This window comes from Trachemys scripta, chromosome 5 (assembly GCF_013100865.1).
Source record: "Trachemys scripta elegans isolate TJP31775 chromosome 5, CAS_Tse_1.0, whole genome shotgun sequence".
NCBI classification, from domain to species: domain Eukaryota; kingdom Metazoa; phylum Chordata; order Testudines; family Emydidae; genus Trachemys; species Trachemys scripta.
The window spans coordinates 38,898,518-38,921,653 of NC_048302.1; the positions used below are offsets into that span (position 1 = coordinate 38,898,518).

At 41.8% G+C, this 23,136-nt stretch overlaps 1 protein-coding gene across 7 annotated transcripts in view; it reads right to left on the reverse strand.

The window, feature by feature from the left end:
- The window catches only part of PRDM5 (PR/SET domain 5), a 138,012-nt gene extending 117,620 nt beyond the window's left edge, over window positions 1-20,392 (reverse strand). For all 7 annotated transcript variants that reach the window (XM_034771862.1, XM_034771863.1, XM_034771860.1 and 4 more), the window contains exons 1-2: window positions 20,166-20,392; window positions 7,983-8,066 (exon numbers count right to left, since the gene is read on the reverse strand). In XM_034771862.1, the coding sequence (XP_034627753.1) occupies window positions 7,983-8,066; window positions 20,166-20,258 (177 nt within the window). In that variant the 5' untranslated portion in view covers window positions 20,259-20,392. The remainder of the gene's footprint in view (window positions 1-7,982; window positions 8,067-20,165) is intronic.
- Between the last annotated feature and the right edge of the window lie 2,744 nt (window positions 20,393-23,136).

Here is a 23,136-nt window from a genome sequence, read left to right on the forward strand (position 1 = left end):
CCTCTCTCCTCATCAGACTGAGGCTTGGCAGGCAGGCACTAGAGCCTCAGGAGCCAATACTGGAATGGAACATGAAGCCTACACTTGCCCTCTCCCCACCACCACCCTGGGGAAAATGGCTTCCTCTTATAATCCCCCCCAGCTAAGAGATACTCACTACCCTACCCCAACCCCTTTCTACATAAACTAGAGTTTCCTGGCTCCAAAGGCCCCTATCCCCATCCACCCACCAACTGTGACACACTCCCAGACAAGACTTTAAGGATCAAGGGATGGCTTGATTACAGTCTATAAGTATCTACATGGGGAACAAATATTTAATAGAGGGCTCTTCAATCTATCAGAGAAAGGTACAACATGATCCAATGGCTGGAAGTTGAAGCTAGACAAATTCAGACTGGAAATAAGGCATAATTTTTTTTTTTTAAAATAGCGAGGATAATTAACCATTGGAACAATTTACCAAGGGTCATGGATTGGAAGTTTTTCTAAAAGATCGGCTCTAAGAATTATTTTGGAGAAGTTCTATGGCCTGTGTTATACAAGAGATCAGACTAGATGATCACAATGGTCCCTTCTGGCATTGGAATCTATGACCAGAAGTGATGTGCTCCCTATATGTCCAACCACCCCACAACTAGAGGCTGCAGGAGAATCTGCCTGCCACTACTATTGTCAACAGGGAATTGTATGGAATCGATGGAAGGAAAGAATATTTAACCAGGGAAACTCACATGTATCACAGACTCAGGCTGGGCGTGTTTGAGGGAGCCTTTTGCAAAGAGTAACAGCACAGCATTGCCTATTCTCCACACCCACAAATATATATCTGAATAGTGGCCATTCATAAGAGACTGTAGAAAACCTATTTAAAAGAAGACAAAGTTTATATTGCTAGTGGCAATATGTTCATGTTCCCTACCTTGCCAGTAAACAAGGTGCTGACACCTGACTGCAGGAATAATTACATATATTTGAAATTATATTTTCCAGCTTGGTAATAATGGGTCTAGTCTGTGTCCGGTAAAATGATATGCCCAGTTTTAAGTACAATTCCTGAAAATCAGCAAGTGATGTTTGGCCTGATAGTCCAAGAAAGGATTTTAAAAACCATTCAAACAACAGTATACCCCAAACACAGAGCTGGCAATTATTTCAGATGAAATGGTTTTTAAAAAGGTTTCCTAACAAGGTCAAATTTGAAGTGTTTTTAAACCTCACAAGACTCCTGTGAGGTAAATAAGTATTCAGGCATCTACAATATTACCAGGGATAAAATGAAGCCCTGAAAAGTTAAATGATGTGCCTGAGGTTACACTGAACGTCAGTGTCAGAGCTGGAAATGGAACTCAATATTTGGGCCCAAAAAAATGTCCTTTCACCATTACACTGCAATCAAGTTAATTTTGTAAAATCGTTCCTCTGATTGAAAAGTTCTTCCATGAATGAGTAGAATGGATTTAATTTAACTGACAGAGAGGATGTGATCCCCATCCTCCCCGCCCCCAGCCCTATAAACGGTAGGGCAAATCTGCAGACAGGTGGAGCCTGATGTTCTAGCATCAGCGGCAGTAAGGTAATATCCTAGTAGAGCATTATAAATAATTAGATATCTAAAATGCATGAAGATATCTATAGTGTGCAGTGGATGATAGCACACTTTTCATATTAATGTCTGGAAAATATCTACCTGAGCTTGAACACAGTGGTGTCAAATACATTACTGAGTTAATTTAGTCAAATTTCTTTTACAATAAATGAAATAACTGAGACTTATGTGATCAATTTAATGTCTCTAAAAGAAAATTCTCAGATTTCTATTAATATCTTGCTGATCTTTCTCCAGAGAAAGGTAAGGATCTATAAGTAGGGCCCTACCAAATTCACAGTCCATTTTGGTCAATTTCATGGTCATAGGATTTAAAAAAAAAAAAATTGCAAATTTCATGATTTCTGATATTTAAGTCTAAAATTTCATGGTGTTGTAACTGTAGGGGTCCTGAACCAAAAAAGGAGTTGTGGGGGGTTGCAAGGGCTGGAGGACTGCAGTACCGCTACCCTTAATTCTGTGCTGCTGCTGGCAGCGGCTCTGCCTTCAGAGCTGGGTGGCCAGAGAGCAGCTGCTGGTAGCCGTAAGCCCAGCTCTGAAAGCAGAGCCGCTGCCAGCAGTGGCACAGAAATAAGGAGGGCATAGCATGGTATTGCCACCCTTACTTCTGCGCTGCTGCCTTCAGAGCTGGGCCCTCAGTCAACAGCTGCCACTCTCCAGCCACCCAGCTCTGAAGGCCGCAGTGCAGAAGTAAGGGTGGCATAGTATGGTATTGCCACCTTTACTTCTGTGATGGTGCTGGCGGGATGCTGCCTTCAGAGCTTAGTGCCCGGCCAACAGCCACCACCCTCTGGCCGCCCAGCTCTGAAGGCAGCTCAGACGTAAGGGTGGCAATATCATGACGCCCCTAAAATAACCTTGCAACCCCCATCCCCCCCACACACAGAGAGAGAGCCCATTTTTGAATCAGGAGCCCCAGTTTGAGAAACACTGGTCTCCCCTGTGAAATCTGTGTAGTACAGGGTAAAAGCACAGAAAAGACCAGATGTCACAGTCTGTGATGCATTTTTTTAACAAAGTTTAAATTGGAGTAGGAACACTTAATTCAATCAACTCCGGATTCTTAAAGCCATTTCAAAAACATTTAATATTTTAAAGAAGTTTAATAATTAAGGGCTTGATTCTTCACTCACCACAAGCCACACCACCTCTGAGAGTAGTCCCACAGGAATCACTAGACTAAATGTGCAGCAAGGTGCTACTCAATGGGCCTGTTCCAAAGACCACTGAAGTAAATATCTTTGATTAGGGCTAAAGTGAGTAAGGGTGATAAAAATCAAGCTTAAACCAAGCACTTAATAAAATACATGAATCTATACTAAATAACTGATGAAAAATTGTGATAAGAAAAATTATTACTAGTCAAATTAGGATGGCAATAAAACCCCACCAAAAGCATTTCTAGAAGAGTCAAAATTTATGCCAAAATTTGAAAATTAAAATCAGAGTAGGGGAAAAACAACTGGAAACCCTATTTCCAATGTTTGAGCTTTGATGTGGTGATAATTTTAAATACAGGCACATACATTTATGTGCATGATTGTGAGAATGGCAGGGGAAATAGTTAGACAAAGAATATTTCTGGAAAGAGGAGTAAACAAAGCTGCCTACAGAGCCATTGAAGCAAACCATTTTAGAAGATGCCTTAAAATGTAAAAATTCTCTAAAGAATAAAAGCATCAGAAGAACATTCCATCATGTCATAGAATAACTGCACACTACATTGCTGAATCCCATTTCACTGACATTGCAAGCATTAATCTTCTGAGCAAGAAAATATAACAAGCTTCAGTTCAAGATTTTTTTCTTCTGTGAAATCTCAGAAATATTGTGAGCTGTTACACTGTGTATAAAAGGCACTTCTCCCATTCTAGCTCACATTTCTGATTAGCAGGAAAGATGATATAATTCTACCAAAGATTAAATTAAAAACTTTCAACTTTTCATACCTTGAACAGAAACATTAGGGGTCTGATCCAAAGCCCACTGAAGTCAATGAAAGTCAGGTCTTATAACTGTAACCAATTTGTCACTGCAACAGTGTTGAGAGTAAGTAGCAGAAACAAAAGCTCATTTCATTCTCTAATATAAATAAACATAAGCAGTAGCTCCCACAAAAAGACTGATTTCTAGCATGTGTCTGCTCCTCTCATATTTAATTTACAGCATTATCTTGGCAGATAGACAGAAGCCAAGCCTAAAATATATAATGTTCATTGCTATAAGTGTATTATGTGGCAGCTTATCCTGACCAACATTTCTTCATAGTTTGTCAGGAAATTTGGAAAGGACTAAGTCCTTCCAGTCCTCTCTGCATTAATGTTTGCCAAAAATCAATGCTAAAACAATGTTTGCCATATTCCAACAGAACTCAAAATGAAAAGCCACTTGCTTGGTTTTGGGAAAATAAGAAAATGTATGCAAGAGAACACCTTTCCCCCTCCCACATAGCCTGCAGAAAACAAATACTGGGGGTAACATTAAAGTAGCCTCCCGAGGTAAAAAGTTATGTAAAATAATACAATGCCCAAAGAGTATTCTGTTCTGCCTTTATTTTCCCTTGGGACAAATAAAGCAAAGTTTAAAACTGCCATGCTTTGGATTATATTCTAAATAAAATAGATGGACTTCAGCATATGAACATATAAATGCCATCAGGGCATTTGGGTGGCCCTAAAAATTATGAGACCAAAGCTCTCTTTCACAGATCATCATCAAAAATTAGTTGCATCTAAACAGTATGACATGCAGTTAGTCCAAGAGACTGATGACCTTAGACAAAAATGCGATAAAGAGTCCTGTAGCACCTTATAGACTAACAGACATATTGGAGCATAAGCTTTCGTGGGTGCATACCCACTTCGTCAGACGTGTAAGGTGCCAAAGGACTCTTTATCGCTTTTGACAGATCTAGACTAACACAGCTACCCGTCTGATACTTAGAGAAAACGTTAGAGTTAGAAATCATTTAAAAAAATACAACTACTTGGTTATCTACCCTTCATTTTTTTCACCCCCTTAACTCTTCAATAATAAATTGCAAGCTGCCGCTCTTACGGAGTTGAATTTGACAGCTGAATCCAGGATGCTCTTGTATCAATCCTTTAGAGAGTTTCTTGAATGAGCAAGTGTAAATGTTTGACTTCTTCAAAAGAGTAGAAGTCGCATAGGAATTGCAGGCAGAATAAGGACATTCTGCTATATATAACAATCACAAATATTGATATGCTCAGATCGTTATTTAACAAAATTACTGAAGATCACTGGAACACAATAATTCTTTTAAGTTCTATGTTTTACAAAGACCAAAGAAAAACATGGAAGTACAGTTCTCTTTCAGTGTGACCTTTTTAAAAAAGCTCATTCAGAATGTTGTTCTCATCACAGATCAAGCACAGACCACATCAGACCACAACATATTGTGCACAACCAGAAACGTATGGTGGTAATATTTTTTCAGGTGAGCCCAGCAGAAAGACTACATTTCCCCTGACTTTTCTAGAAGATGGTCTTACTAAATGGAGGCTAAGATTACGTATGACACAGTGAGAAAACATGTTCTGGCCCTGTCCATATTTATCCAATCTCTGAAAAAGTAGAGCATTTTCCTTCTTAGCCTCCAAAAATGCAGTATTTTGATTTTACAGATTTACACTCAAGTAATTTTGCTTTAATAGTCACTAAAATATGTATTCATATTACATTTGGTCCAAGTAAATGGCTACTAACTTAGCAAGCTATTATAACTGCCCTACAGAGTTTCTGGAATAACCATCTATTTGGACTGTTCAGCTGCCTTTAACTTTATAAATTCCTGGCCCCAAATTTCAACTCCAGGCTACTCAGCATGATTAAAATTACATTATAGAACTAGTATTCAGATCAACTCTAATAAATACAAACTGCCTGGGTTCAAACATCCAGGAAATCATAAAATTTGGTATGCAGGAATCTTTTCAAGACTCTCAAAACTATGTTGGAGTAAGATGTCATGCAATGGTTTTAGAACAACTCACAAAAAAAACCCTAATTTTCTGGTTTGCTATCAATGGAGTCATGTTAATGTTGTCAGTAAACACATGTGTTTGGCTTTTATTTTTTGCCTTACAAAGAAAGGATACACTCAATATAAACATCAGCAACAAGGCATTTGAAAGATTATTGCATTCCATGAGCAACCTAAGTTAGAAGGCCTTCATCTTGGCGCCTTTACCTACCCAATGTGTTCTAAAGTCTACCCCAGGTAGTATATCTTATTGATTGAAGGTAACCTGTAGAAATGTAGTGAAAAAGTGAGATAGTTCTACGATACCAAATTGTAGGGCATTCAGTACACAACTGACCTCAAATGCATACTTTTTTTAAATTGATGAAGGCCAATGAAATAAAGCCAGTTGCCATGACACCACAACTATCAGTTGCTCTCCTGGAATATAGAACCAACTCATACAAAGAAGGAACATAGGTGTGTTTGCACTGCATATATTCTCTCATAACCAGTCAAAACGAGAACCAATCAGTGGTGAAGACCTTCACAGGCTTGATCCAATTGTGAACCTTTTGCTGTTCCCACATCACTAGATTTATACTGATTTGGGGTATCGGGAGGCTGTCTTTTAGCATTCTTTCATAAGTTGTTTAGCTATGCAGAATCTGATTTCTAGCATGCTTTTACAGATAACTTGATTGTGGTGAGACCAGGTTATATTGTGTATGTAGTCTGTCTATGTTAATACTAAATTATTATTTTTTAAAAAGCTTCATTTCCCTTTTAGTAAATGCATAGATAATTCTTTGAATACATGGTGGGAACGGGACATTTCATCTGCTGCCACACAATAAACAAGTTATAGTAACCTTTATGCCTCCAACCTCAGGAGGAGGGACAAGAAGCTGTGCACATCTCTCTCCACATTGAGGGAGAGAGCAAATTTTTATGAGCTTGCACTGTGCAGATCTTTCTATACAGTGCAAGACAGTATTATTTTGGGTTTATCTCCCAAAAGGAGTGTACACGTGAGTGCTGGGTGAGTCCTCTCTCACAGAGCTGACGTCAGTCTGCATCTGCAGCTAGGTGTGGCCCTAGCTGTGTGTGTGTGTGCTGCAAGAGGCTGGAGAATCTAATTCATTAAAACAAGGAGCGGGAATCCAGGCTGGTGGAGCAGGAGAGGCTCAGTGAAACCCCAGTTCATCAGGTCGCATCCCAGATGGAGGAGGGGGGGGAAGGTCCAACCCGTCACAGCTATATATTGTACTGCAATTGTCATTAAAAAAAAATGGTAGCCACCTGTATAACACAGCACCCAATTCATATCAATGAAGAGTTAGAAACATTTCCAGATTTATTGAATACTGCTTTCAAATATCCTTGCTTAAAACACCTTGAATGTGGAAAGTGCTATATAAAAGTAATGCAGTTTTTCTGTAGCAACCTGTGGGATCTTGAGGGGAGCATGACATAGAGTAGCTGATCCATGGGTCTTCTCTACTAACAGTCCCACAGAGCTCCACCCACCCAGCTATGCGTCTCCAAAGCTTGAGGAGATTGTGCCATGCCGCCACTGCTCCTTCCCTTCTGCAATTTTTAGGCCCTTTTACAAGTTCCTTTCTTTATCCTCCTCTACACTTGCAGAATGGAGAGAAGAGAGGAGCCAATTACCTGCCAACCTACAGCACAGATCTACAATACAACTGGAACAGTTCAAAAGCAGCATGAGGCTGGGGCCCAAAAAAGCCATGTTAGACTGTAACAATGTTTGAAAAAGTTTTCAAACACTAGCAAATACAGGACCTAATCCTAGGTATCTCAAACCCAATGATCAGGCCACAAAGCGGCTCCCTAATGTAATTTTTTAATCTCTTCCATTGCAATATGTTCAACTTTTAAAGGGGCATGGTCAGGCTAAAATTTTAATAAAATAACAACAGTCTCTTAACCATCACTAACATACTTTTTTTTTTTTTTTTTTTTTAAAAAGGCTTCAGTGTTCATAATCAGCTTTTCACCTTGCTTGTTGTTTACTTTTTTCACATTCCTCAGCCTGGATGGCAATTAGTTTCATTCTTAGGGTCTCATAAATTAGCAGGATTTAGGTGTTATTCCTTATTCCCTTAAAAGGAAATGATTTCCCTTAAAATATATTTTAAAAAAAAATCAAAGAAACATTTATATTGATGTTAGGCTTTGTAAAAACTCCTACTTGGGGTCAAAATAATCCCCCGAAGTTAATAAAAAATTATTTAATATATAGTAATTAAGAGCCTAATCCTGCAAATGCTTTCTACTGGGTGTAATGCCACTTTGGGATTACTCATGGTAGCAAGCACTACATGTGATAATAAGCGTTTGCAGAATCGGCCCCATAGATCTCACCTCCCACATCAGTCTGCAGTCTGTGTTTTCATCCAGTTCTTGAGGCATTCGCTTCTCTCCTGCAAACGGGCCAAATTTTTCACCCTAAATAATGATTACACAAAGAATGCATGAGTTACCAAACTACAATCTTTTGTATCACTTTAGCTTCAGAAGAAAAAGACAATTTTGTTCTATCTGCCTCCCATTCTCCTAAGGAGCACACACTAAACAGGGTTGCAGTGGAGAGCTGGATGGCTAAAACTTAAAGTTCATACACCACTTTGCAAATTTAAGGCTGTGTCTATAATGTAGAACTACAAACATTATTATACAATAAGCTAATGTGTTTGGGGTTTTTCTTTTCATATTTTGTGACATTGTTATTTTACAACAGTTTCCCCTACCACATATATCCTCCATTTGGCAAATAATATTTTTCTGTATTTTGAAAGAGGCTGAAATTCACATGACATTTGTTTAATAAAGAACTACAAAACGTCAGCACCAATATTATCTCTGCATAAGGTTATAAGAAAGTATTTTGCAACAGGCATCTTTATAAAGGGTAAAGTATTTGGCAGCTATAGAGTTTACATTAAATTTGCATGATTTCAACATTGTTTTTTGAAGTATCAAATCAAAATACTTAACATTGAGGTTTTTGAACATACAGAAAATCTGTTTAAGTAGCACTGAGCATGTACATGTCTATAAACTAATTCAAGCCTATGTAAACAAAATAAAAATTGTAAAATATTACCTGTTATTCACAACACATGCCATGAACGTATGAATTGATATGTTCCCCCAAGAGTTTTGTCCCAAACATATCACATTAGCAGCATGATCAACCATTTAACTACGATTTTATTCCCATAATAGTGTTGTCTTCAGTTTGCAGCAACAGATCTTGTATATTGTTGGGCTTCAGAATACTTTTTTGTTGTAGGCATTATCCTAACTGAAATGCTTTATGTTCCTTGCTCTGAGGCATAATTTTCTCTTGTTTAATAAAAAAAAAAAGTGTTTTTATGTAGTATATGTTCACATTTTTAAATATATGTTCTTGTCTACCATATCCCTTTCCTGCCACCCTACACTCAATCAGATTAGGTGGCTTTTCAGCTTCCATCCTTTAACTTTCTCAGACTAACTCACAGAAGGCCAACTGGGGGAAAAACAAGGAAATTTCAGAGATAAGGTTTGTTCGAAACAGCAGAAAAATACAGGCAATATAAGGTCAACTGTATAAAATGGTAGGAGAGAAATTAAAACGATATCATGAAAGGTCCTTAAGATTTGTAATTCATGGTAGAAACTCCTCAATTTACCTGACAAGGTCACATTTCCACATTACATAATACCCAGTCCCTCAAAATTCTTCCAGGTAGTCATAGAATCATAGAACCGGAAGGGACCTCGAGAGGTCATCTAGTCCAGTCCCCTGCACTCAAGGCAGGACTAAGTATTATCTAGACCATTCCTGGCAGGTGTTTGTCCAACCTGCCCTTAAAAATCCCCAATGATGGAGATTCTACAACCTCCCTAGGCAATTTATTCCAGTGCTTAACCGTTCTGACAGTTAGGAAGTTTTTCCTAATGTCCAACCTAAACCGCCCTTGCTGCAATTTAAGCCCATTGCTTCTTGTCCTATCCTCAGAGGTTAAGAACAACAATTTTTCTCCCTCCTCCTTGTTAACAACCTTTTATGTACTTGAAAACTCTTATGTCCCCTCTCAGTCTTCTCTTCTCCAGACTAGTTTTGGTGGGATGAAATTCCCATACTAGAAGTTAAGTATTCCACTCTTGTACAGGCTAACTGAAATGGCTATTCACTGCTGAAGCATAATAAAGTGATACAAGTTAACTGTGACTTAGCAGTGTCCAAAGACTGGATTTATAAACTGAGAACAGTTTAAGTGTAAAAAGATACACATGTGAATTGACACATACCAAAAAGTTCAGTTGTAAGAGAAGGCATCAAGGCCCCAATCCTGCAATGTTTTACGCAGATGCTTAACTTTACTCAAGTAGTTCTAGCTAAATTTATATAAGCTATTTTTAAACAGACAGTCCACACACAAAGTTGCACTGGTTTAACTAAAGGTGTGATGTTAAACCAGTGCAACTTCTATGTTGGTTTTTTTTGTGTGTGTTTTTTTTTTTTTTTTTACACAAGATCAAGGCCCAAATTTGTAAGGTATGGCTGTGTGTGGCTCCTTCTCCCCCAACTTTCCAAGAGACAACACCAACATGCTATTCAGCATTCAAGAGCTCCTGCTAGGGACACAGAGAGCATTCCCCTTGTATCCTTCTTCTGCAAGATGGACATACTCCTCCCTGACACCAAGATCTTCAGTCCCCTTTTACACTAGGCCATAGAAGGGACAATAGACAGGTGCCACCCAAGTTGGAAAGGATATCTATTCTTCCTTCCCACCAAGTCACAAGAGATAATGCCATGGGGCTCTTCATTATTTCATCCCACAGAGCTAGGAGAGGGAGAGTAACGGTCAAGGATCAAACCTCTAGGAGGGAAGAGTGGGCATTTATGGCAGCAATTTTGGGGAAGCATAATCAGCAGCATAGGCTGAAGTCTAGAGGTTAAGTTAGATGCACATAAGTAAAAATGAGAGAGGAAGGAGACTCAGATGCTAGAAACAGGATGATTACTGCACTCCAATAGCTGCAGCTGATTGTATGAAAAAGGCTCTGTGTTGCAATGCTCAGCCAAACCAATATTATAATAAATGAGTTGTCTTTATACTCCTAAGTATAAAGACAATGAATAAGGGCTCCTGCTTTTAATCAAACAGAATCATCCAATCCCTTCTCAGCACTGAATCCCCAGCAAATTAACAACTACTTATACCATATTGTGTATTGTCCTTCTCTAAAAGTTTGACTGAAAACTATATTTTATTTTTAGTATTTAATTCTCATTTTTCATTTCATTTCTAAATGTGAGTTTTAATATTCCACCATCTTTTAACATTAGTCATATACTAAAGCAGTAAGGTTAGCAATGCTTAGAGGCCATTAGTCAGTCAGTCTAGTATTCGTAATCCATTTCTGTTTACTGTTTCTCTCCATCACTGTGTCCCTAATGCAATGTTTATTCTTGGAACTGAACAAAACAACTGCAGAAATCTAAAGCACAGATCTAATCAGAGATAAAAACGTATCAACACAATCCAATTAAATATCTAAGTATTCTAGGTATGAGTGCACTTTAAATAGGACCTGTCTGTCAATGTAACCTTAACAGCTAAGAAGTTAACTTTTATAATTTAGTTCCTGGAAGCAAAAAGAACATAATGCCAGATTCTCCTTTACACACAAGATAGCACTATAGTTCTAGAAAACACTGTTAAACCTTAATATCAGCAAGCACAATATTACATACGCTTAGGCCTTGTCATCACTTGGAAAAATTGTGCGGTATTTTTAAACACGTGCTAGCAAACATGTTAAAATTCTAGTGTAGACAAGGCAGCTGTAGCTTTAATGTGTGTTTCTTGGATGAGGTAAGGGGTTACTTTACCAGCCAAATCATGTTAAAACTGTAACTGCTTTGTTTACCCTAGTTAATATGTGTTTGCTAACATGTTAAAAATACACTTCCTCCCCTGGTGTAGACATATGGATCATTTTGGTTACTGTTGATAAACATTTGTATAGCTCCATAATTTTGAAGGGTTCTGAACAGAGATCTTTAGAAGGTCACTAGTCAAAAGAATTTATAACATAAGGATACGATTGTAACTTTGCAATCTTCCCCCAAGTAAAGGGAAGTGTTTAATAATACTACCTAGCTCTTACATTGCATAGCTGCACTGCCCCAGGAGCAGGCCAGCGTGTAGACTGTGACTGTCACAATTAGTTCTCTGGTTTCTCTCTTGATCCAAAGGCAAAATAGCCTGTGATCGCCCTCCTCCAGCAGCAGATTACTTCTTTTATGTTGGCTTAGTTCCTCTGGCCAGAGAATTGTGGGGGAAGGAGAATCGTGGTTCTGCCTACCTCCCCATGCCCACCCCACCCCTCACGGCCCCATCCACCACCCACCAGCAGGGGCAGTCCTGCAGTGCCTGATCACTTCCCCCCACCCCAGCCTCCCCAGCTCTGTAACTGGCAATAAGGGTAGCCCATGCAGGGCAAGAGACAAAACACAGAATACTAAGATAACAGACAAAGGACGGGTCCTGGGAAAGGACAGATGAGGGTTAAGAATATGGGACAAGGAAAGAGATTACACAGCAGGCAATGTAAATTCTTATATTTTAAAATAAAAGCTGCAAGAGGAATGGACAGCAGTGGAAGAGAAATCGGCAGTGGAAAGCAAGGCAAATAGAGTGCAGAAGAGAGATTTCAAAGAGGAGAGTGAGGACACTTGGTGCACAGGGAGGAGGAGGTCATTGCAGACAGCTGTGTGAAAAGAAAGCACAACAAGAGCAGGAAGAGACAGAGCAGCAAAACAAGAAGACTGGAGCCCAAGGGAATGATGGAGATGAAGATCAGATGTACACACAGGCAGGACCTAAAAGTGACCGTGTAAATGCTGGCTTTCTGAGGCTCCATATTCCCCGTGCCTCACTTATCTCCATAACAAATGTCCTCAGCATGCCATCCTTGGCTCTGAAACTGGATTCTCTCCCTCTTGCACCAGTAATGGAAGTTCTGCATGTCAAATTAGGTGCACAGCTACACCCATGCAGACCATATTGTTTTCAGATTATGCCCTCAATGAGACCCTAGCAAACCTACATAACTCTAATGGTTTCAGGGTTACACGGGGCATAATCTGAGAGCAATGGGCATAATCTGCCACATCGTGTGCTTAGATGGAGCAGGAGGAGGTGGCCTGGGAGTTGATTGGGGTTTCCTGATGTAGGGCAACCCAATCTCATAGCAAGTTAGCTTCAGTGCAAGGACTGTATGCCATTGGTGGCTCAGGTGTAACAGAGCTCATCCTTCCCTCTTATGGGGAGTGGCTGGCACAAAAGGCAGTAAAGATACTTTAGGCAACTTTATGCCAGTGAAGTTCCCTTTTGTAGGAGAATTCTCCACTGGGCCTTTTCTAGCCACTTAGATAGCACAAGATAGCCTTAGCAGCACACAGAATCCAGCCCAAGGGAGCTGCATGGCTGAAGGTGAGGACATAATTTTATCTGCAGAACCTTAATTATTAATGGCAATTAACAATGTAGAAAGTTTGACTATCATGACCAGGTTTGTTTTGTGAGGATGACAGTGAGAAAACAATCTACTTGCAAACTTTCAAAGGGAGGATGAGAAGCTGAACGTACCTATCTCATGTACTTATATGGCCTCCATTATCACAGTATCTGATAACCTCACAATCTTTAATATAATTATCCTCATAGGTGTGTGAGGGAAAGAAGATTAGACAAACCATCAGTTTCCCAGGCTACAAATGTTTTACCATCATAGCTATACCAGCAACAGAAGGAATTCCGCCGGCGTGGCTAAACCACCCCCCTGAATGACATTAACTAAGCTGACAGAAGAACTCACTCTGTCGGCACAGTGTTGTATACACTGAGAATTTTGCAGCACAGCTATGTCAGCATTAAGCCCTTTTTGTGTTTGTTCTCATTCTAGACACCCTCACAAGGAACATACAGAAGGCGGCACCTTGGTGCACATGATATTCTATGCAGTGAGGAGAAAGATAGCTTCTTGAAAAATAGAGATGTGTTGGACAGACATGGGCTCAAAATAAGCAGAGAAAAAACAGAATATATGGCATGTAATTTCAATATATGAACACTGAAGAATTATCCTTGAAACTGGACAGGTAGACAACTCTGAAAATGCAAAGCTTCAAGTATCTGAGTTTTAGAGTCCAGGAAAATGGAAGATGAAATTAGAGCTAAGATAATAAATGTGTGGCTTAAATAGAGAGAGCTAAGTGGTGTAGTGTGTGACAGGAAGATACCAGTAACACTAAAAGGCAAAATCTACCAAAGAGTGGTCTGTCCACATTTAATGTATGGCCCTGAGCGCTGAGCAACAAAGAAGAAACATGAGCAAATGATCTGTTCCACAGAAAGGCAAATATTGAGATGGATGAAATGTGTATGTAGAGACATGCTCAAATTAATACCAATAAATGCAAAAATGAGAGAATGCAGGCTCAGTTGGGTTGGTCGTTTTAAGCACAGTCCTGACAACCATGTGGTAAGAGTCCAACAGATCAAGAATGAAGGGAAAAAACCCAGCCAAGGCCAACTCAAGAAGAAGTAGTAGGATGTCATAAAGGAAGATGATGTGTGATAGAGGATATGGCACTGGACAGAGCACTTTTGGGGGGGGAGGGGAAGTGATGGGGGCAGGACTCGTAGATTTGATGGGATTAATACAAGGGAGAAGAGCTGTGCCAGCGCTAGGGGGTATGATTTTTTTTTTTTTTTTTTACACTCTTAGCTGACATATGCAAACAAAACTTTGTAGTGCAGACTAAGGACAGGTCCACACTACAGCCTAAAATCAATACAACTTATGTCGCTCAGGGATGTGAACCCCACACACACACTCCTCCCAAGCGATGCAAGCTTCATGCTGTCCCCACTGGCACTATGTTGGCAGGAGACACTCTCCCGCCAACACAGCTTCCGCTTCTTGCCGAGGTGGAGTAATTATGCCAACAGGAAAGCGCTTTCCCGTTGGCATTGCACGTCTTCACCAGACACGCTACAGCAGTGCAGCTGCACCAATGTATGGGACACTGACTATATCTATCCCTGGGTCAGTTAGCTCCGCTATTTTACATTTATACAAATCCTTTCATCCCAAAATATCCCCAGGCACCTTACAAAGTACCTACAGGAATCACTTCACCAACCATCAAAACGCAGACATCTCTGGAGTGGAACGCAGCAATAGTTTCATACTGCATAATGTTGAAGGACAAGAAGTCAGGAATACCACATGTGATTCATACACCAATCACACAAAACTTCTACTGCAACCTTTAGGCTACATTTACACTTGGAGCTGGGAGTGTGATTCCCTGCTTGAGTATACATACTCATTGTGACAGAATACGCCCCTGCGTTCTCATCCTACACACTAGTGTAATATTTTTGCACAAGGCGTGTCTTGTGAGGAATCACTTAAAAACTGAATTTGCTGATCAGTAATATCATGGCAAAATGCACATAGCAGTGTTATATGTGAATTTATAAACCAACTGAGATCATGACTAAAAGTATGTTTTCCAGATAAATCTGGTGAGTGGCTAAACCAATTCCTCAGAGACAAAGAGCAAGCTCATGCCTCAACCAGGTGTAAACAAGGCTGATGGACCATTACTTGATAAGTGGCCATTCTTTGGCAGGAAATGGTGGGGGGCAAAAATACATTTTAGCAAAGAAATAGCATGGAGTTTCCTTCCACAGACTGCCTGTTGCCTTGCTCTCAGCAAGAAATGCTTCTCAAAGGGGGGCAGGACTAAAAAAAGAAGGGGCAGAACCCCAAGACACCTTCTCTCTCTCTCCCTGCCTATTGCATTCACTGTACCTGAAGAGACAAAGGAAGCAGCCACTGGACTCTGGGGGAGGGGTCCTGACCTAAAGATTTGGGTCAGTAAGATTGCTGAAAGCATGGGGTGAGAAAACTTAAACTACATTAGATTCATAGCAAAAGTTAAGCACCGGTAAGTGTTTTGTCTTTATTTTTCTTATGACTACTTCTGACTTTTTGTCTAATTACTTGTACTCACTTAAAATCTCTCTCTTTGTAGTGAATGAACTTGTTCTATTTATTTCAGCTTGAACACACTGGATTAGACAAGTGTCTGGGTAACAAGTTGTGTGCATATTAAAGGAATAACGGACTCAGTGTATCTGCACTGTCCAGGAGAGGGTTGGGCAGTACAGGACACACATTTCTGCAGGAGAATCTAGGACTGGGAGCGTGTTGGGGTCACCCGGTGGTAATATTTAAGGCTGGTAAGAGCCAAGGTGTGGCTGGCTGGCTGTAGCACACACAGACATAGCTGGGAGCGACTTACACATTGGAGGCAGTTTGTGAGCAGTCCAGGCTGGAGGATACAGCAGCAAAGCATTGTAAAGGGCACCCCAGGTTAGAGGGCAGAGGTGACACAGCTTCTCATTGGTCTGGATTGTACCCTGGTATGTCACACTCGTGCTGGCTCTCATCAAGCTAGCACACTAAAAACAGCAGTGTAGCCACAGTAGCAGGGCAGTGGCCAGTGGCCACAGAACAGGCTACCCCCGGGGTACATTCTCAGGGTGGCTAGCACATGCCACAGCTGGTCGCTGCCTGCGCTACCACGGCTACACTATTTTTAGCATGCTAGCTCGATGAGAACTAGCATGAGTAGGTAGGCGAACTGGGAATCACACCCCTAGCTCCAAGTGTAGACATACCCTAGACCAGTGGTTCTCAACCAGGGATCCGGGGCCCATGGGAAGGATCCTCCGAGCAGGTTTCAGGGGGTCTGTCAAACAGGGCCAGCACTAGACTTGCTATGGCCTAGGGAAGAAAGCCAATGCCCCACTGCTTGGGTGCTTTCCCAGGGCTATATAAAACCCACCTCCACAAAGGGAGTAGCTCCCAGCGCTGGTGCACGTCTACACTGCCACTTTACAGCGCTTAAATTTGCAGCACTCAGGGGTATGTTTTTTCACACCCCTGAGCAAGAAAGTTGCAGCGCTGTAAAGTGGAAGTGTAGACAAGGCCTTCATCGAAACACTACAGCACTGCAGCTGCACCGTTGTAAGTGAAGACCTGCCCAAAGACCTGAATCTTAAAGTGATTTTTTTTAAAAGTTGCAGCCATTTTTAAATGTAAAAATAATCTTGTCAGATTTGGAGGGGAAACAGAAGTTGTAGGCAGCTAACCAATATGTCCTGCAACACAATGGTCCCAGAGGTAAATAACAGCCTTTTTTGATGACTACAAGTTTCTTTTCTTCAGATATATACACATTTACCAGTTCTAGCAAACAAATATTCTATTATGCCAATATATACTAACTAATACCAGATTCTTACACTTCATTTCCTCTCAAGTCAATAAAAAATAATGAATGAAACCGTGACTAAAAGGAGACAAACTGCCATATCACTAAAATGGCAGAAAACACAGTAGGGATCAACTTTAAAGAAAGTCAGGAAGCAACAACTGATCTTGTTCCATCTCCAGCAAAGCACTGAGAAACCAATAGTGCCAATGCTTATGACTGTATCAAGAGTTTTGTGATATTGGGTGTTTGAGTTAAAGTCTAGCTGATAGAGAGAAGAGATAACATGAGAATCTCAGCTTTCATTTAAAAAAAATAAAATAAAATACGAAGTTTCTAGCCCTTGTAGTAACAGAGAAAAGCTTGAAAACATGACCTGAGTGCAACCTCAGAGCTCACACCCAAAGGCAAATTAAGAAGGATGCAAAATGAATTACCGTATATACTCGATCATAAGCCGGTTCATTTATAAGCCGACCCCCCCAAGGTGGATAAGTAAAAATGGAAAATTTTTATAATCTGTTCATAAACCGACCCTGTAATTCAGGGGTCAGCAAACTTTGGCTCCCGGGCCATCAGGATAAGCCGCTGGTGGGCCGAGATGGTTTGTTTACCTCGAGCGTCCGCAGGCACAGAGGTAAACCTAAGTAAACAAAGTGTCCCGGCGCGCCAGCTGCTTACCCTGACGGGCTGGGATAGCAACTGGTGGGGAAATTTGGGGGGCCGAGGGCGGGGGGAGAAGCTGGGAGTCAGGGGAGTAACTCCTGTGACCACCCCCCACATAACCCCACCCCTAGCCCAGAACCCCCACACTCTCCCCATCCCATCCCTTCCCACCTTATCTGGAGAGGATGTCTCTGACCTGGCTGGAGCTGCTCTGGCAGGCTGGGCAGTGCGGCCGCAGCCTGCTCCAGCAGACTAGACCAGGCGACGCGGCCACAGCACGTTCCAGTGGGCTCGGCAGCACAACCGCAGCATGCTCCAGCGCCCAGGCGGTTCAGCCACAGCCTGCTCTGGGGGGCGGGGGGCGAACGGCACGGTTGCAGCCTGCCAGCTCCGGAGCTGCAGCTGCTTCGGAGACTGGGGGGAGAGCAGCGTGGCCAGAAGTGCAGAGACTCTGGCCCCGCCTCTTCCCTGCTGGCAGTGCTGCTTCTCCTTGCTCCCTCTGTTGAGGGGAGGGGCTGTGTCCCACCTCTCCCTCTCTATACCCATTCATAACCCGACCCCCTTCTCTGGTGCTTCCCTTTTTTACTAAAAAAATTCGGCTTACGAACTAGTATATATGGTATATTTTTTTAAAAATCACTCGATTTTTGAGGGGTGTGACATTATTTTTGAGCAACTGGGGTTAGCAATACTAATGATAACACAAGGACATCTGAAAGGAGCACTTTAACCACAGGAAAGAAAGATACAGTTAAGATGTCATACAACACAGAGTACACTACAGAATTTGCTACTCAAATATATGTCTAATTTCACATTCAGCACCTCCTCCCAAAAACTGTTAATGGAATGACTTTGGTGGCTATTACAACAGATGGCTATTATATAGTATAATTAGTATTGTTCCCCCTCTGCTGAGGTAAGCTTCCCAGTGACATGGAGTCTGGTTACATCCTATGAACAATTTATTTTATTTATGCATGTACACCAGTCCTGGAACAGAGGTGGTCACAAATAGCATGCAGGCCAAGTCCTTCTTTGAGGAATCTCAGCCATACACCAATGCTTGGTTCCCAGGAAGTAACACTGGTCTCAGTTGACCAAGGAAGAGAGCAACATCTGCTGCTTACACAGATACCTCTACTCAGAGCCTTGCATAACAAAACTAACAGCAACATTTAGCATGCCTTCCTAACATTGAACATTTGCCGCCAAACTAAGAAAAAGTACTCGGAAGGCTATGTGTAAAAGCACCACCTGGTGACATCTGCCTAAACAATATGGAGGAATTCTGGCACTTAGTGTAGGCAAGTTCTACTTTCCTTTTTCACCAGTTTCACAGCAGTGAAATTTATACTTAAGAGAGAGGGAAATCAGGCCCAAAATTGTAATGACTATTGAAATAGATAATTTTGATGAATTTCACTGTATTCTGTGGAGTCAGATGAATTGCACACACCACAAGAAAGCCCAAACAGCACCTCTCTCAAACCAATAAGATCCAAAAATGGGACAGACACACAAAAAAATCCAAGAAAAACAAAAGGTAGAAGCTTAAATTAATGTGGGACTGATCATTTTAGTTCTGTACCACTTCAATTATCTAAATATAATGGGGGACACTGAATATTTCTGGATAACTGAGATTGTGGATAATCAAGAGAATTCTCAATTTAATTAACAGATGTCAGGGGATGTGACCTGTTTTGAATGAGGGATTTGCACTTAATTGAGGTTTCAGCTGTAGCCACCACAGTTTCATTATTCTGCAAAGCAAATTAAATCATTTATTCTGATAAAAGTGAAAAAACAGCAAGAGTTTGGTGGGGAGGGAGGGATATTTAGATGGAAAATGAGATGGAAATGGAGAAACAGGTCAGGACAGGGGCACTGCCTGGGTTTTAAAAACTGTTTTAAAACACAAATAAAAATGTAACACCAAACCAAAATAAAAACATTCTACTAACCCCTTCCTATGCACACGATTAACCCACTCTTTGCTTATGCATGTACAGGGGCGGGGATTTGCCTAGCTGGGCTAACCACTTTATGCCACTCCCCAAAGAAACAAAGATCCCTAGGGGACGGTGCCTTTTTGTTTGTTGTTTCTGATCACGGTTTCAGTCCTTGCGTGCCAACAACAGATTCTGTTAAATGCACCAGAACATGCTTCAGTTTAACACTGAGGTTTTTTCATTTCAGCAAGACACTGCCCGCTGCAAAGCAGACGGTGGAGAGAGCTCTGGCAAAGAGAGAGTTTTGGATTAAGTTTGAACTCGAAAACCCTGCAGGCAGCGAGGAGAAGGCGCTGCAGTGAACTCTGGTACTACGTGGCAGGCTTTCTCTGGAGAACCCAGCATTTTGGAAACTAAGCGAGGGGGGGGGCGGAGTAGCTTGCAAGCTACACAGCTGCCCTAGCTGCTTCTTCAATACACCCACCAGACAGCGCACAGCCCCCTATGCGCCCTGGTCTCCCCGTCATGCCGACCCCAGGAGTGCCGAGGAGCAGCAGCGAAATCACCCACCTTTTTCACTCTCCGGGCCGTATAGAGCCCCATCCCGTCCTGAACTTTAGACGACTTCAGGGCAAACTTGTCCGGCACGTACATGCCCAGCATTTTGCACTGACTCGGGCCGCCTGCTAAAGGGGAGAAGAGTTAACAGGGACTTTCATTGCAAAGGGCAGGAGATGGAGGAGGGGGCAGGGACAGAGGGGCCGGTTGCAGGATTACCCCGGCTGGCTCCTGGAGGAGAGGGGCGGAGTCAGAGGCGGCTGCAGGAGCTGGATGGGAAAGCCTGGCCTCCAATTGGCTGAAAGTTGGTCGGGGGAGATCTCTGCAGAGGGAACGGGCTGCTCCTTAGGGTAGCACCGCGGCGGGCGGGGGCTGCAGGGCCCGGGGGGGGCATTTTTTCAGCCGCCCCAAATTGCACACTCCGGGGCTCAGTCCCAGACTGGCCGAAAACACGAGATCGGTGTCCGGATCTTCAGTGATGTTCTGATCCAGCGCCGCTTATTTCAGCCCGTTAGAGACAGAGAGGCAGACAGGCCCACACGTTTGGACCCGACCCTTTGGCGGTCTTCAGGGAAACGGGAGAGGGAGCTTAGGCTGGTCCTGACCCAGTTTAGCTCAATAAGTAAGATCCATAACTTTGAGATCCTGCATAGTATTGGACAGTCCTTTGCCAAATGTCATGCATGGATGTGACTGAAGCCCTGCAACAATGAACACACTGCCACTATACTTCATTGTGATTATGCAAGTTATGAATTGTTATCCTAAGAAGGCATTTCGATTTCCAATATGGATGTGGTGGAAAATCCAGCACTCAGGACAAAAAATGGCCCCAGTTTCAGGCTTTGATTCTCCCTTTGTAACACCAGTGAATGTTAACCAACAATTAGTCTCTTAGGGCAGAGAACATTGTGAATACACCTTTTACCTGCTACCTTCTGTATGCCCTGTCTCATTTCCATACAGGTTTGCTCTCTTCTGCCTGCAAAGGAAGCATCCTGCTTTTTGTCAAGGGCAAAGCTAAACTCTCTATTCCCTCTTTATTGAATCTATGTTATTTATCTTTAATTTGTGTTGCATAATACTCACACACATTTCCCAGCTGCAGTGGAGACAGACTCAAAAAGACCCAGTCCAAGTAATGAGAGACACCTGACTTCACTGGGACTCTGCACAGGTGCAAGAATCCATCCAAGCAGATCTTCTTGAAGTATTGGAGCCACAATTTGCCCCCCTTGTATTCATGACAAATATGTTGCAGAATCAGAAATAGAAAACATCGGGGTAGCTGTGTTAGTCTGTATCCACAAAAACAACAAGGAGTCCGGTAGCACCTTAAAGACTAACAGATTTATTGGGGCATAAGCTTTCGTGGGTAAAAAACCACTTACACTTCTATTTCTCCTAGGTCCCCAGTCCAATGCCTTAAATACAAAGGAACTTCTTTACTCTTCTAGCACCCCTCTTCCTTACTCACCCTCCATCCATGAATGACACAGGGGTCTCAGAACAAATAACATATGATCATGTAATTAAAGACTATCATAATGCATATGCTCAAAGGGATCATATTAAACAACCTTAATTTTGGTATTTCCTTACTTCTGAGTAATATTTGTAACTTGGGGGGGGGGGTTGTTTGTATATATCATCTTAGGTTTCTGTTTTTTGTAAATCAGAAATTACATCATGTGGAACTATAGTGACCCCCTGTGCATGGATCATCAGCACATTTGGAATCCAGGACCCTTAAGTACACAGCACAGACTTCTACAACTTGAGCTAAAGATATTACTGGTACCAGTAGTGGGTGCTATGTGGATCAGCCACTGGAAGGAAAGCAAGACATTTGCCATTGACTTACTCCTCTATTAACTAACCAATAATTGTGTATTAGGAACTAGAAGCCTTGAGTGCTAGTCCCGGCTTTGGAAGAGAGAGAGAGGTCTAATGGTCACAGTCAACATAGTCAAACATATACATTTGGCATTTTCATTCTGAAAGGCAGGCTGGCCGAGTGGCTGAGATCTGCTTAGTGTCTTTGTGCTCCTCGTATACTATACAAGGGACATAGAGAGACGGAGGAGCCCTGGAAGGAGAACCCGAGCACCAGGGCCATTTAAGGTGGCACTATACAGCTCTCCCCTCGCAGCCTGCTATGCTGGGGACAAGAAGTGGCAGTCAGCACAGTCATTCGGAAAGAGAAGAGGGGCAATGGCTAGAGCACTCTGAGTCTGGTAATTCTGCACTGTAGAGAAGCCCACAGTCAGTCTGCTGTAAGTTAGAGCAGACCCCAGGGCTCCTCCAAGTTATGCTGGGGGCTTTAAGTCACCTTTGCACCCCCTTTCCAGGTCAGTACCTTCTGTGCTATACTTCCTGAAAGATGCAGCCCAGAGTCTGGTCCTTGTTCTATTCCTAGCCCAGCCAGAAGTGACCTGGTATAACCTCTATGTAGTGTGCCTGTCATTTTAATCACAAATCTTACAGTATTTCATGTTTCTGTTAAAAATCCAGCTGCTGGAGTCAAAAGATTGCATGAAAATCTTAGTTTTCGCTTTAAAAGAAAAACTAAGTTAATTCTAGGCCTTGTGGTTGCAGAGAGAAAAAATAACTTCAGTCATTAGCTGAGGTCACCCTAAAGGCTCAGAAACCAGAATGTGAATAAAAAGTCTATATATATATATATATATAAAAAAAATCCCATGGAAAAAAAAAAAAACACGATTTTTACATCAAGCTCATGATTTTTGAGGTCCTAACTCATGATTTTTAATGCTTGTGGTTGGCAATATTGGTTATGAGCCTTACTCCATTTTAATTCTGTGAAATTCACAGATTTATTAACCCCAGTCATTGGAAGAGGTGAGACTAGAACTCATGGCCATAGCCTCTGGTAAACTCCCCCTTCCATAGACCAAAAGGGTAAAGGTGGCAGCTGCTGCCATTGTATCACTTCCCCCATCCAGTGCTCTAGATCTGTATC